Source organism: Protopterus annectens, chromosome 6.part1 (assembly GCF_019279795.1).
Source record: "Protopterus annectens isolate FY-2018-M chromosome 6.part1, PAN1.0, whole genome shotgun sequence".
Classification (NCBI taxonomy): Eukaryota; Metazoa; Chordata; order Ceratodontiformes; family Protopteridae; genus Protopterus; species Protopterus annectens.
Window position 1 is genome coordinate 184,426,693 of NC_056738.1, and position 16,298 is coordinate 184,442,990.

General features: G+C 44.9%; 1 protein-coding gene across 2 annotated transcripts in view; it reads left to right on the forward strand.

Annotated features, from left to right (window-relative positions):
• Positions 1-16,298, forward strand: part of NAA40 (N-alpha-acetyltransferase 40, NatD catalytic subunit) — a 771,384-nt gene that overhangs the window by 659,748 nt on the left and 95,338 nt on the right. For both annotated transcript variants that reach the window (XM_044075624.1, XM_044075625.1), the window contains exon 7: positions 1,155-1,232. In XM_044075624.1, the coding sequence (XP_043931559.1) occupies positions 1,155-1,232 (78 nt within the window). The remainder of the gene's footprint in view (positions 1-1,154; positions 1,233-16,298) is intronic.

Consider the following 16,298-nt stretch of genomic DNA (forward strand, 5'->3'; position numbering starts at 1 on the left):
TTGCAAGTGATAAATGCTGTTACATACATTCTTTGGGGATGAATATCTTTAAAAAAATGCACTTTATCTTTTTATGAATTATTCATGAGTGCTGAATGGTGATTGGTCTACTGTTTGATTATCACCTAATTGTTATGCTTTAATGAACATGCTCTATCTTGATAAAATCTCCAACATTGGAGTCGAAAGCGCTTGATTTCATATATATATATTTTTTAATTTGGCTTAATAAAGTGTTCTTTTAGTATCCTATATTGTTTTGGATCGTCTTCATTATTATTGCATCTCCACACCACCGAAGCTTTTTGTTGTGACTGTTTGGTTTGTTCTTACAAGTTTATCACAATAAACAAAACGTGCTGGAAGGGATAGGTTCCTGACCCAGAGACTCCCCAGACTCTGGAATAGACTGCCCATACATGTCAAGCAGAGCACCTCTTTGGACCTCTTCAAAAGGAACCTTGACGATTGGATGGCAGAAAGGAAATTCACCCCGGGGATCATGTCAGTCGCCCTGCTAGACATGGGTCCAGGGAAGTAAATAGTGTGGGAAGAAATAGCCAGGGAATTGTTATAGCTAGGCTTGTATAGGCCCTAGGGCCGATAGCCTAGTACCAACCTATGAACCTATTCCTATGCAAAGCCAGACATGTAATTTTGTATTAAAAGTCATTATACTAGCATTTATCAGCCACCTGTTGACTCCCTCAGTGCCTGGGCTGTCATTCCATCTAGCATCTGTGGTTGAATATTCTCTAAGTCAAGCATATGTAGCATTTTATTTGCATATATTTGTCTTGTATTTCTGGTTGTGCTTACTGAGTGCAGATAGTTTAGCTTGGGGAGCACAGAGGCTGAGTAGCTTCCTTCTGGCCAGCGCTTAAACTTCTGATGTGAACCATCAGTAGGCTTGCACATGCGTGGGAGCTAGGCAGTTTCTAGAATTATGTGAAACTGGGTATCAGAAGAGGAAATCCTAACACTTGCCCCCTGGTGGGAGCCTTCCTACAGATCATGGGATAGGGTGAGTACTTGTATTACTCAAGATTTAGAGCAGTGTAAATTTAAGTATCACTGTGTACATTTAGTTAATATTTTTTCCTAGAATATGCAAACAACATGTGTAAGTATAACTGATACTGATATTCTTTCAGCACACAGATGAAGAAGGTCATGTTGACGGTATTCAAACACAATCATGGAGCTTACCAGTTCTTTCGGGAGGCATTACAGTAAGTAATTTGTGCAGTTCCTGGGCTTTCATGTTTGAAGTCTTTGCCTGCATGTGGTATTAAGAAAGTTTAATGGAGTTAATCGCTGTAACACTAGATACCAGACTCCATTCCTTCTTCTCCAAACCAGAGCCTGCAGATATGCAGCAGTTAGTTGGTGCAGAGGTTAAGGTTGTGAGTTGTATTTCCTGTGGTACAGGGTTTGATTCCCTTAGCCCTTATTTGCCTATGTTGTGACCTTGAGCAAGTCACTTAACCATACATTGCTTCTGGGTCATCCCTGAAAAGGGACTGTGTGTCCTGTAGGCCTACCTGGTTAACAAATAGGATTATAATAAGGGGCTGTTTGCTTGCAGTGACCGGTCAAACTATACTGCCCCATTTGCCAGCTCTACTTCTGGATCACGTGCCATCTGACAGCTGAAGGTAGGGGGTGAGCCCAGTCACTTTTCAAGAGCCAAGGTCATAAGAGACCCTGACCTGTAGATGCCAGACAGAACTATCTGAAGCAAGTTTCAGAGTTAAATCCATCTAGGTCACACACTGCCACCACACCTTTTGATAGTCATGCAGGAGATCTTTCACAATGATTGTCATGTTACATGCAACCAGGTGCCATGCAACTGGACTAGAATATTCCCCACACCTATGAGGACAAATGTCAGCTATTTCTGCTCATGTGTCTTTACTAGGTTTAATAAGCATCTCTTGTTTGTACCACAGTCAACTGGGCATAGTTCACACTGTATGAAAACTAAAATTACAAGTATCTTGTAAATGTGGCTGTTGGATATATACATATCTGAAAATTTCAGAAAGGGAAGTGAAAGTGGAGGAAGGTTTGAGGCACAGCAGAAGGGGCTTCAGATATCTGTTTATGGTGTGTATCCCGCAATACTTTATTGTAATTTTCTTTGTTGTTTTTCCAAGCGATAACCACCTCACATCTACAGCTGTGTTAAGGTCCTATCTAGGTAAATGCAAATAACACTTTATTCCCTTGCTTTTAAATGGCAGCATTGATGTAAGAATTGGAAGAAACACATAGTAAAAATGCCTTGACTAATGCTTGATGTAAAGCATTCTAAGCTCTTATCCAGAAAATCTGCAAATGAATTATTTTCTACTTAGTTTAGTAGGTGTATGTTGGGACCCCAAAAATCAGTGTTACAAAGGTGAAAAAACACTTGTGGTGACATTCGTTGCCTTCTTTAGGAGTTTCATAAGATACCATCTTTACATGGTCATTTTTTACACAGGGGCTCCTGATGATTTTTTTTTTTTTAACCATGTAAACTGCTGTGATCTGCTACCTTATATATATTTGTTTTTGTTCTTTCCTGTAAGATGCATGTATAGCATAGACCTTTTTAAGTATAATTATGAACAAGTAAAATAGTATACTTATTAGTCTCATTGAAAAGATGAACCATTTAAGCAAAAGGCCAAAACTGGAGCACTTGCACGGTGCTAAACAGACATTTACTCGCTTACTGCCTGACAAATTAGATTATTAAGTGACAGCTGGCTAATGAAGAGTAATATGCAATGGCCTTGCTGCAGTCTGATAGTGTTAGCTAGGCTACTGTGGTAAATACATTTTTAACTAGAGATGTTTGGCTCCTGAAAGGATTTTACATGATTTGAGATTTTTGGCTGGTCAGTTCAGTACACATACTAAGCATCTGTAGTAATGTGAGGTGATGAACAATGGTGCTTTGTTGAAGGAGCAACATGATGCAGTGTTTGTGTCCAAGCTGTCTGCTGGAAAGTATGAGATAATGCTTTGGAGATGAGCACTGAGCTAAGTTGAAAAGAAATGTAGTAAACCACAGACTTTTGGTTTATTGTGTTACACAGTGTAAGGAAAGAACAAGTTTTATGGAGGATGTGATATGTAGGTAGGAAGTGTACTGTCAAGGGTCATTCTGTATTTTTTTATGTGATTTTTCAGCTACCATTCTCCAGCAAAGGCAGTGGTCTACCTCGGTTACATTATAAACATTCCTTTTAGTTCTGGTGCTGCACTACTGCACCATCGACATCTGCCGATCTCTGTCCTGTCACACCTTATGGTTGGGGCAATTGTCCTCCCTTACCTCACCATAGCTTTGCCCCTGTTTTTAAAATTTACTTCAGAATATGCACCCCTTGTTTCCTGTACTAGTGGCCGTTGGCTCATATCTCCCCACACACTTGGAACGCCACTGAAAAAAGGCAACAACCTTTGGATGCAATTAAGGAGCGTAAGAGGTAAACTATTAATATTTGTTGACTTTCTTAGGTATGCTGATGGTATTTTTTTCTGAGTGGCATTTTGGTATTTATGAATGTAAAGTGTACTTTGGCAAAGTTACGAGAGTCACTGTGGCAGATTGAGATGTGTGTTGGGGCAACAGTACAGTGTGCTGGAATGAAAGGTGTGAATCTTCTGACTGAAGTAATCTTTGAGGGAAAGTGGGAAGAGGAACAGCAAATTCGTGTTGAATATGTCACTGATTGTGTCCTCCTCCTCCTGGATAGAAAAGGTTTGTGTGTCTCCATGATTATTTAGGTCATTATGAGTTTGATAATCACCAAGACAATGATATTCTGTTTGTATAACAATACTTGAATGGTGTGCTTTCAGATAGGCTTATGCTGGTATTGTACTAGGCAGCTGATTAAAAAATGTGTCTGATGATATTGACTGACTTATCTACTGCTGTTTCTGTATTTGTATGTGAATGACTAAAATGTGAAAGTTGAATGGGGGGGCTGCATGCATGTTAAGTTGCAGAACCTTGAAGATCTACTGGCTTTCACTGACCAGAAGAGTTTAATAATTTCTTAAACTGTTTAAGTGAAGTAAGGCTAGTGAATATCACCTTGGGAAGGACTGTATATTACCTGTACCACTAATGCTGAGAATGCTCTGTGTTATTGCACCCCGCTACTGACTCTGCAAATTTAAAATGAAAGGCATTTTCCAAAGGACTTGACTAACCGTGCCAATATATGAATTTTCTTGGGGGCTTGCTGTTTGATTCTTTTAATTATGTAAAGCTATGCAGACCCAATTTATCAAAGTAGATAGCTTCATAATTGTCTTGCCTCCAGTGTTACTGAATGAATAAAGTTTTTTTTTTTCTTAACAGATTTTATTGAATTAGTACATTCAACCAAGTATAAACACCGAGAGAGAAACAAAAAATAACCTTTCAGTATGCATTTCTGCCTTCGATAACTGAAACTAATCTGCATCCCTCATTTATTTAGTTATTTATTTATTTAATTTAGTTATTTATTTGTCTTTGTTTACCTGAAAGTCCGACTGGGTAATACCAATTTTCAGAAGAGCCACGGGGAGAAAAGCTCCATTTCCTTACAATCCATTATACTACGTTCCAGTTAGCACATAGGAGTTACATTTCTACACAAACTGTAGTTACATTTATACATTCTATGATTTTACAGAAGTATAAGATACTAAAGAGAAAGCCCACTTGCAACTTAGTGGATTGGATTGTACAGGCAGCAGTTATGTATAAAAATTGTTTTGTCATTTCAGTGAGAGGTTGAGAGTATTCTGTTTCAGGAGAGGTTTTGGAGAGTATCATACTGTAAACACAGTCTTAACCTTGTGATGAGCATGTGCAGGGCCAGGACTGGATAAGATGTTTTAGCAGTGGATTAAAACTGTTGAGTTTGTTGGAGAGTTTTATTTGTGCCGAGGATACTATTCCAGAGTAAAGCAATTCTTCTGCAACATTGTTTGACTTATTTGTAAGTAATAATTTAATAGAGTGGAAGTCCCTTGCTGGACAGTAAGGCAGTAATATGTTTTGTAGTTCAGGGCATTTTTCTGGATGATGTACGAGTTTGTGCACTCTAGTTAGTTGTGAATATGTTAGGTAGTTGTGTAATTCAAGCCAGTTTAATCGCTTTAAGTAGTGACAGTGAATGGGAGATGGGTGGCAAATTTAGCTATTTTATTGTAGCAGAGGGCAATTTTCTTTCTTTGAGTATTGTTTAAAGTTTGTTAGGATAGGAGCGGCATATAAGAGGGTTGGCTGTAAGAAAGTGTGTAGAGATTTCTTGTAGTATCTGTAAGGAAGTCTAGTTTTTGGTATGTAGATGTAATGGTGTACAGTATATGCTGGTCATATTTTTAAAAGAATACCTGTGTAAATCTTAACTTTCCTTCAGGTTGTTTTTCATATACTTGCTCATAAGAACTCTGAATAAAACTTTTAACATGCAATGTTAAGTTGTCTATCTCGCCTTCATTCTTGCTGGATGTGTTCGGAGCCGATCCTCGGCTCCAACTCGGCCAATACCAAAGCTCGAGAGCTAATTCCACCGGCTCGAGGCTCCCCTATATCCCACAATGCTAGGCGGTAACTACTCAGATCTCGTTTGCCGCTTAGCTGACAAGGTGCTTTTCTACCGGCTCTGGCAGGTTAGTGGAAAATATTTTCTATTTTCTCAAATCTTTAGACCCCTATTATTTACCTTAGTATAACTTTTAGTTTTAATTCTCTATTTCATTGGATCGACCCTCTTTTAGCCCATAATCCCTTCCTTTATTCCCCTTTAACTTTAGGCCTTAGGCCCCTTCCCCTCCTTCTCCTAGTCCTTTAGTGTGACTGGAAATTAGTATTTTTTCTTAAAGGCCTGTGTGTGTGTGTGTGTGTGTGTGTGTGTGTGTGTGTGTGTGTGTGTGTGTGTGTGTGTGAGTGTTTCTTACTTAGGCCTTTAGTATGTCTAAGGACTCCAAGGTCTCAGGCTTCAAGAAGTGTGACTCGTGCTGTCAGAAAATGTCTCTGACAGACGGTCACACTTCTTGTGTGTATTGCCTGGGACCTTTGCACCTGCAGGACTCATGTGCTGTGTGCCATGGTTTCAGCCCTAGAGTCCTGCAGGAACGCAAAAATAAATTGATTTTGCGTGGCTTGTTAAAGCCTGAAGGCCCCCTGACCCAGTCTGTGTCTGGGAAGCCTTCTAAGACTTCCAGACAGTCGGCTCCGGCTTCAGAGCCATCCTCTGGAAGCATCAAACTGCCGACATCGGCTCCGCTGGAGCCGATGTTTCCAAGCCTCATACTGTTACCTCGGCTCCAGCCGGAGCCGAGGCTGATAAGACTCAGTTGGCTCCGATACTCTTATCTGAGCCACCTTCGAGGAAGAGGTCTAGGTCCCCCTCCATCGGCTCCGTTCACTCGGCACTTCTTTCGGAACGGAGCCATAGATCGCATTCCTCACGGTCTTCCAGGCTATCTGACCACGATTTACAGAGGGTAGTGAGTAGACTTCTCAAGTCCGAGGCACTGGCCCAAATGCTGCATAGCCCGACTCAACAGTCAGCGGCTATTTCCGTCCCTCAATGTGTTCCTCCTCCAACTCCTTTGAGCTCGGAGCCAGGGCTCATCGGAGCCATGACTGTCGGCACGTCGGAACCGATACCTTCCTTTTCGGCTCCATCGTCTGCTCCGATCTCCTCTTTGGAGGGATCTCGGTGCCGAGCTTCCCTTGTCTGCTCCGAGGGGGCGAGTGGCATCGGACCCTTGTCCGACCCCGCTCTCCCTCTCGGGGCTTCGGCGCTGGTGAGTTCGGCTCAGACATCGGCCTCGGAGCTGTCCCTGTCAGTGCCGGGGGGGTCCTTCTCTCTTCGGAGCGGGGACCTCCGGCCTTGCCCGATAGGAGTGCCTTCGAGGTCATGCGGAGCGTGCTAGAACCAGTGTCTGCCCCACAGTCGGCTCCGTCAGCCCCTCCATCTTCAGTGCTTGCGGTGATTTCTACCCACCCCCTTGCATCAGACCGCAGAGAGCCAACTCCTCAAGTTTCCCCATTGGGAATTTCCTCCTCTTCCGAGGCCTCTCCTGACCCGGTAGGAGAACCCCCTAGGAAGAGGCAGTGCAAGAGGAAGCACATTGACTCCCCTGAGTCTATCACCTCTGACACTGACTTAGAGGAATCTGAAGGTTCCCCTCGATCCCCCTCTGAGGATGTCTCCTTTGCTGACATCCTTGAGATCCTGAAACAGAGGGGGAACTGGCCAGCCCTTAACCCTTCAGAGGATGAGTCAGTGTACCTTGAGGCGTTCGGCTCTCGCCCTTCCACCTCCTGGGTGTCCCCTCCCTTTGACCCCCTTATGGAAGTGGTGGCAAGGAAGGCCTGGACGGCCCCTGATTCAGTGGAACCCACCCCGAGGAGGCCATCAAAGTTTATTACTGCCCCTAAAGATAAAGACTTTTTATCTAAAGGTGTCTCCGTCGATGCCATGGTGGTGGCCACAGCCACTAAGAAGGAGTTAGCCGATCCTTCGGTACCTGTCCATCCTCCTAATAAGGAATCTAGGACCATGGACAGGTACGGTAAGCAGATGTTCTCATCAGCGACCTTTTCAATGCGGTCGCTGAACTACTTATGTCACTTCACTCGTCTCCAGAGAGATTTACTCAAGGATATGGGTGAAGCGATAAAGGATCCAACAGCTGAGGGGTTCCAAGACAAAATGAACTCCCAGTTGGCAACCCTGAACTCCATTGTTAACTCCTCCATGCGGCTCATCTCATATGCTGCGGATGGGGCGAGTAGAGCCGCAGGCACAGTCGTTGCCTTACGACGTCATGCCTGGATGCGGCTGTGCAACTTTGCGGACCCTTTCAAGGCGTCCTTCACCAGTTCCCCCTTTGATGGGTCATCCTTGTTTGGTCCTCAGGTGAAGGATACATTGACTAGGTGCGAGGTGGAAGGTAAGACTCTCTCTGCCATGGGAGTCCGTTTTTCTACCCCTTCTAGGCCTTATCCCAAAGGTCAGAGGGGAGGGAAAATGTGGTTCCGCAAACAAACCCAGGGAGTCTCATCTGATGCACAAGGTCGATTCCCCTCTAGAGGCAGAGGGGGGAATAACAATAGATGCTGCCCTAGAGGCAGAGGAGGTCCGCAAAACCAGGGTAGCAGAGAAACTTTCTCTGATAAACCCTTTCAGCATCCCTGAGGAGCTGCCCGGCTGTCCACCTTCGGAGGCAGTCGGAGGAAGATTATCCCTGTACCCAAAAGCCTGGCTTTCCCTTACACAAGACAAATGGGTACAGTCGATCATATCCGAGGGTTACAAAATTCCCTTTATTCACATTCCATCCCAACCCAAAGAATCCCTTCCAGACGTTCCACCCAGTCTAAGGGAACAAGCAGCACTAGAAATTTCAAAGCTGCTATCAAAAAGAGCTTATCCAATCAGTCCCAGCAGACCAACAAGGATCCGGAATCTACTCCAAATTCTTTTTGGTACCAAAAAAAACAGGGGACTAGAGACCCATACTGGATCTCAGCAACTTAAACAAGTATGTCAGAAAAACAAAATTCCAGATGGTCACGCTACAGTCCATTCTACCCTTCTTGGGTCAGGACAATTGGATGTGCTCGATAGATCTTCAGGACGCGTACTACCATATCAAGATGAACAGATGCTCCAGGAGATGTCCTTCAAGAATGCAACTGCAGTCATAACAAGTGGGTTGTCCTGCCTCAGGCAGCCCTCGGTCGGCCGGATTCCAAAGTCTGGGTCCGACGTCGGCTGATGTCGCATTTCTCTCCGTCAGAGCGGCTGGAGTACATAAACATCAGCCGACGCCATTTTCTCCAGTCTTTCTTGCCGCGCGGTGCCCAAAGCAGAAGCAGTTCGCAAGTGCCGGTCGGTCAGCTCCTGTATTCTGCGATACCGAAGTCATCAAAAAAGCTAAGTACCCCGTTGGGGACCTTTTCTTGCCTCAGCCGATGTCAGAAATTACTGAAAAAGTTAACAATTGTCTTTTTTGTGGTAAACAAATACCTCATAAGGATTTCCACTCTTACTGCCTCCCTTGCCTGGGCCCAGACCACGACGTCTCGGCCTGTGTAGCCTGTGCTCGCTTCAACAAGCGCACTCTCAGGTGCCGGGCGGAGTTCGCTGAAGATTTTTTCGGTGATAAATTTGCTTATACCATGCCGTCGGATCTTCCGACATCGCAAACTCCCAAAAAGCGAAAAGACCGGGACCGACATCCTCGGCCCGCGTCTACCACCGACTCCACGCCAAAACCTAGCGCGAGTGCTCCAGTTCCCTCTGAGACGGTCTCTCCACCGCTCCGAACCGAAGACACCGCATTACCGATGACTCCGATTCCAGACATTACTCCGCCAGTTATAGACTTTCCTCCGGATACCGAAACCGAGGAAATGCCCGAGACCATTGCTGTAGACAAAGGTCACTCCTGCACGTGGAGCTGCCAGGCCTCCTATGGCCATGTCTATTAAGGCCTACACTAGGGCTAAGGCAGCCAGCAAAACAAAGCATATTACTTCTAAATCCTTACCTCAGCCGACTCCGGAGACACAAATTATGTCCATGGCTGCTGATTTAATTTCCATGATTAGAGGTTCACAGGCCCATCCTGAGAGAGCCAGGAAGAGCTCTTCCAGACCTATGAGGACTCGGATGCAGACGATTCCATCCCTTCGGCCTCCCCTCCTGAGGATATTTCTTTTGGGGAAGTTCTGCACACCATGAGGGAACATTTCAAGTGGCAGGGTCAGGAATATTCTGATTCTAGGAAACGCCTTAGGACTTTCCTTAAGAAGCCTCAGCACAGGCCCTTAGCTATTCCTCCTGTACTTGATGTTCTGGATGATTTGTATTCTGACTCTAGTGCTCCAGCCAAGCCAGACAGGTATTACAGGGTCCCAGAAACTCATTCCCATTTATTCAGGGCCCATACTGCTGATTTGGAAACTATTTCACAGGGGCCTAAAGGAGTTTCAGCCTCCACCTCAAAAAATCCTTTGCCCTCTAACAGGGAAGCAAGGTCATTAGAGAGATGGGGCAAAAAGGTTTACACATCCACTACCTTGTCTATGAGAGCTTTAAATTGCCTTTTTCATATGTTACAATATCAGGATTATTTCTTAGAAGATTTACAAAAAACATTAGCTTCTCCTGATCCTTTAGACAGGAAGACTTTGCAGGAAGCTGTACATAACACTCAGCAAGTAAGCAATCACTTCCTGCAGTGTGGATATGATGCACTGGAAGCTAAATGTAGGGCAGCTATGACAGGGGCAGTGATTCGTAGACATGCTTGGTTAAAAGATCAACCTCTACCAGATCATGTAAAAGCAAAACTTCTGGATGCACCTTTGGAAAAGAACAAGCTTTTTGGTGCAAATGTTAAGGATGTGTTAAAGACCATCGAAGAAAAAGCAAAATCAGTTCAGACTGTGAAAGATTTCCTCCAGGTTCATCCCCCCCAGATTTAGTAGGAATTGGCCTTCAAAAAACTGGTCCTCTCCTAATCCAGAAAAGTTTCAAAGGGGTAAGAACAGACGTGACCGAGGAAGAGGCCAATACAGAGGCCCTTACAGGGGACGACAATGGCAGCCAGGAAACCAAAGAAGTGACGCAGGGGTTTCACCTGCCCAACAACCACAAACTCAATGACTTTCCTCTACTACCGCCTACCAGGGAACAACTAGAAGCTCCCTTGGGCGGGAAATTATCTCTGTTTACAGAAAACTGGCACAGACTGACAAAGGACAAATGGATTTTGGACATTATAGACCGAGGGTACAGGTTTCATTTTCATACCTTACCAAGAAAACAAGGCATGCCAAACCTACCACAAAATCAAAGGGCAGAGGCTATCAAGCAAATCACTCTGCTGACTCGAATGAAAGCAATAGAAAGAGTTCCACAACAAGAACAAGAACAGGGTTTTACTCAAGACTGTTCCTTGTTCCAAGAAAAGAATCTCAATGGAGACCAATACTGGACTTGTCTGCATTAAACACCTTTCTCATAGTACCAAAGTTCAAAATGCTGACTCTACAGCAACTCCTTCCCATGCTGGGCAAGGAGTCGTGGCTGATTACTCTGGACCTCAAGGAGGCATATCTGCATGTCCCTATCAGACACAGCTGCAGAAGATACCTCAGATTTCTTGCAGGGCCAGAGCATTATCAATTCTCAGCATTGCCATTTGGCTTATCTACTGCGCCCAGAGTATTTACAAAATGGCTGGCTTCAGTAATTGCTCATTGCAGGCTCCAGGGTATACAAATTTACCCATACCTGGACGACTGCCTCATACAAGCGGACGACAAATTGATGTTGACAAAAAACCTGGATTATGTCATACGATTACTTCAAGCTCTGGGATACACAGTCAACTTTCAAAAGTCAAGACTGCAGCCATCCCAGCAAATAATCTTCTTAGGAGCCAAACTAGACACAGCCTCTCAGATGACTTACCTGACAGAAGACAAGCAAGAGAAGTTAACTCATTACTTCAAAGGTTTAGCAAAACTCACCCAGATGACTGGAAGGAGATTCCTACAGGCCCTGGGTTACATGGCATCCTGCATTCTACTGGTTCCATTAGCAAAACTACACATGAGAAAGCTTCAGTGGTACCTAAAAAGCATTTGGTCTCAACACAGCAACAACTTGGAGACAATCATACCACTCATTCCATGCCTACAAAAGGAATTCCTATGGTGGGCCTCGGTGAGCCAGGAAAACACAGGTGTCATTCAAAAAACCACAGATAACACAGACCATGACTACAGACGCCTCAGACCTTGGATGGGGGCACACATGGAAGGCAGGTGTATACAAGGACAATGGTCTCCAAAGGAAACACATCTGCATATAAACCAAAAGGAAATGCTGGCAGTAATGCATGCCATCGAGGCTTTTCAACACCAACTCCAGCAAGGCCATTTAATGATACGGACAGACAACACCACTGTGATGTGGTACATAAACAAGCAGGGGGGGCACCCACTCTTACCCCCTTTGCAGACTGACAATGCAGCTTTGGGAGAAATCACTGAGTCTAAACATCCAGTTACAATCCCAGTTTGTTCCAGGAAAAGACAATGTGTTGGCGGACAGCCTAAGCAGGAATTTCACAGATCCACACGAGTGGAGGTTACATCCGAAGGCCTTCAGACAACTCACTTCGACATGGGGCAAGCCAGAAGTGGACTTATTTGCCTCTCACCTCAACCATCTTCTACCAAAATTTTGCACAAGGACATACCATCCAAAAGCTTGGAAAATAGATGCCCTCTCATTCAACTGGAACTCCCTAGCAATCTATGCATTCCCACCTCTGCCACTGATGACCTCAGTATTACTAAAGATCAAAGCAGAGAAGCCCAAGGGAATCATAATAGCTCGGATTGGCCAAGACAACACTGGTACCCTCTACTACGGAGCATATGTCACACCAGGAGGTGGGCCCTCCCTCAGTGGCCTCTACTTTTGACTCAACACGATTTCGAAACACTGCATCCAAACCTTCAGACACTGCAGCTAACAGCCTGGGAGATCCCATAAATAACTTCAGCTTATCTCTCTCCAAGGAAGTTCAGCGGATACTAACAGAGGCTCGAAGACCATCCACCAGAAAGGTTTACTTAGCAAAGTGGAAAAGATTCAGCAATTGGAATACCAGCAAGGGACATGATGCATCATTGCTGAACATCCCACTTATCTTGGAATATTTGGCAGATATGTTAAAGAACGGCCTCTCATATTCTTCCATAAAGATACATGCATCTGCTATTTCAGCTAGATACAACACTGATCCTCCTGTTTTCTCTCACCCCTTACTAAGGCAATTCCTCAGGGGAATCAAGAACATTAAGCCACCAAGAAAGGCCCCAGTGCCAGCCTGGGACCTCAATTTTGTCTTAGAAAAACTGACTCTACCTCCTTTTGAGCCAGCAGCTTCAGTTGACTTGCAATTTCTCTCATGGAAGACAGCTTTCCTGTTGGCAATTACCTCAGCAATAAGGGTTTCGGAGCTACAGGCCCTAATGGCAATACCACCCTTTATTATTTTCCACAGAGACAGGGTTTCATTAAGGACCAACCCTACTTTTATGCCAAAGGTGGTATCTAGGGTTTCTCTAAATCAAGCCATTCATCTGCCTGCTTTCTTCCCCAATCCTGAGAATAAGGGGGAAAGACTTTTGCATACCTTGGACATTCACAGACAACTTCGATACTACCTGGACAGAACCAAGGCCAGTAGGAAGTCTGAACAACTTTTTGTAGCTTACGCCCCTGCAGTCCAAGGAAAAGCAATTTCAAAACAGACTATTTCTAAATGGATTGGACATTGCATCAGATTCTGTTATTCCTTTCATGGAAAGACTGTTCCAGCCTATGTCAGACCACATTCCACCAGAGCTACAGCCACCTCTACAGCATTTTTAAGAGGGGTGCCTACCAAGGACATTCTAGAAGCTGCTACATGGAGCTCCGTGTATATCTTCTCCAAACACTACAATCTCCCTCTATATTCCAGATCCAGAGCAGGCTTTGCTTCAGCAGTCCTGCAGGGTTTGATTGCCACACCATCTCTTTCCTGGAGCATACCTCCTCCCCCAGCTAAGCTATGGTATTCTACCCACTTGTTATGACTGCAGTTGCATTCTTGAAGGACATAGTACAGTTTTGTACCTACCATAAATGTAGATGTCCGATAGACATGCAACTGCAGTCGGGTTTTCCCTCCCTCCATACCCCTCTATGCCTACGGTCCACTCCTATCCCTCTTACTCTTAGCTGGGGATATCTGTTATGGTGTATTTGTTTTATTGCTCATTTATTTGTTTGGAATCCTGTTTTTGTCTTCCAATTTGATTACAGCCTTCCTTGGAGGGCACCTGGCATCTGGGGCAAGAAACACTGAAGAAAATGGCGTCGGCTGATGCTTATGTACTCTAGCCGCTCTGACGTCGGAGAGAAATGCGACATCAGCCGACGTCGGACCCAGACTTTGGAATCCGGCCGACCGAGGGCTGCCTGAGGCAGGACAACCCACTTGTTATGACTGCAGTTGCATGTCTATCGGACATCTACATTTATGGTAGGTACAAAACTGTACTATTTCTCTGCTTCAGGCTGGGAGCCAGTCACTACCAGTTCAGAGCCCTGCCCTTTGGTCTCACTACAGCCCCCTGAGTGTTTACCAAATGCATGGCAGTGGTCGCGGCTCACTTGAGACGTCAAGGATTCCAGGTGTTTCCATATTTAGACGACTGGCTCCTTACTGCCACCACCAGACATCAACTACTTCTATCCAGAGACTTCACTATCCAAGCTCTAGGCATTTCAATAAATTTCGAAAAATCTGCCTTGTCGCCTTGTCAATCTATTACCTTTATAGGCGCCACCTTAGACACACTCAGTCTTTCAGCCAGACTTACAGAGCAAAGAGTGTCAGACATCCGCAAGCAAGTTTACCTTCTCTTACAATGCAACAAAGTCAAAGCCAGACTAGTTTTGAAGGTATTAGGACTCATGGCAGCAGCTATCCCCCTTCTTCCCTTAGCTCGCTTCCACATGAGGATCCTTCAATGGGTGCTGTTTACTCAATGGTCCTTTCAACAGCTCCCGATGTCCCACACCATATTGATAACTCAATCATGCAAGAATCAACTGTCTTGGTGGATCACATCACCTCAGGTTCTCCAAGGAAGACCCTTCACTCATCCTCCCCCCAGTCGCCACGGTGACAACAGATGCCTCCCTGATCTGGTGGGGGGGCAATATCAGGGCAGGACAGTCCAGGGCACATGGCAACCTTTCGAGTGCCACTTGCACATAAATGTCTTAGAGATGAGAGCAGTGCTTTTAGCGTTGCAAGCCCTTCACAACTCTCTTCCCACAGGGACTATTGCAATTCAGACGGACAACATGTCCGTAGTGTGGTACATCAACAAACAGGGCGGAACCAGATCATACCCCTTATGTCGAAAGGCACTCGGACTTTGGCAATGGGCGATCTCTTCTCAGCGTTTTCTGGTAGCAACGCACATTCCCGGGAAGTCCAACGTGATTGCAGACAAGTTGAGCAGGGCAATTCTCATGCCCCACGAGTGGTCTCTAAAAAAATCAGTGCTGGACGAAGTGTTCCAAAGATGGGGCCAGCCTTGCTGCAATCTTTTCGCTACTCCCCAAAACAGCAAGTGTCACAACTTCTTCACTCTCTTCCCATTACCAGGCCATCCCACCAGGGACGCTCTAGTCCACGATTGGCCCCGGGGTCTTCTGTATGCTTTTCCCCCTTTTCCACTGATAACTCAACTAATTCAGAAAGCCATCGCCTTGAGAGTGACAATGATCCTCATTGCCCCTTACTGGCCTCGACAGATATGGTTTCCGTTCCTTCATCGTTACCTTTTGGAGCAGCCTTGGCATCTGGACCCAGTGCCAGATCTGTTGACCCACCAGTCGGGCCAGCTGCACCAATCTCTTCATTCTCTCAACCTCAGAGCGTGGTTTCTCCGATTCCGACCTTAGACAGGCTTCCCTTAATATCTCGCTCGGTCCGAGATATCTTGATAGCCTCTCATAAATCTTCTACCCGGAAGATTTATAATAGCAAATGGAAACGCTTCTCCTTTTGGGCAACATCAAAAAATATAGATCCCTTCACTGCACCTATCCAGTCTATTCTAGACTTTCTAGCAGAACTCTTTCATTTAGGCTCTTCTTCATCTACCATTAAAGTTCAACTGGCTGCTATATCTAATTATCATGTAGGTGTCTCGGAGTCTAGCATCATGGCTCACAAGCTCTGCAAAGCCTTTTAAGGCGTTTTTCTTCTCAAACCTCCAATCAAAGATCCCCCGCCTCAATGGGACTTGAACTTGGTTCTGGCATCCTTAATCCTTCCCCCTTTCAAACCAGTGGCTTCATGTTCTCTGAAGTTGCTTTCATGGAAGACACTTTTTCTGGTAGCCATAACTTCAGCAAGAAGGGTATCTGAACTCCGTGCTCTGTGCGGTCGTCCTCCTTACTTAGTGTTTCACAAAGATAGGGTATCCGTCCGTACTAATCCATCCTTTTTACCTAAGGTTTCCTCTCAAACAAACCTAAACCAAATGATTGATCTCCCCGTCTTTTTCCCTAACTATTCCAACAGGTCGGAACAAAAGCTACATTTTCTGGATGTTCACTGCCAACTTAGATATTATTTAGACAGGACTAAACAATTCAGGAAATCTGATCAGCTTTTTCTATCGTATG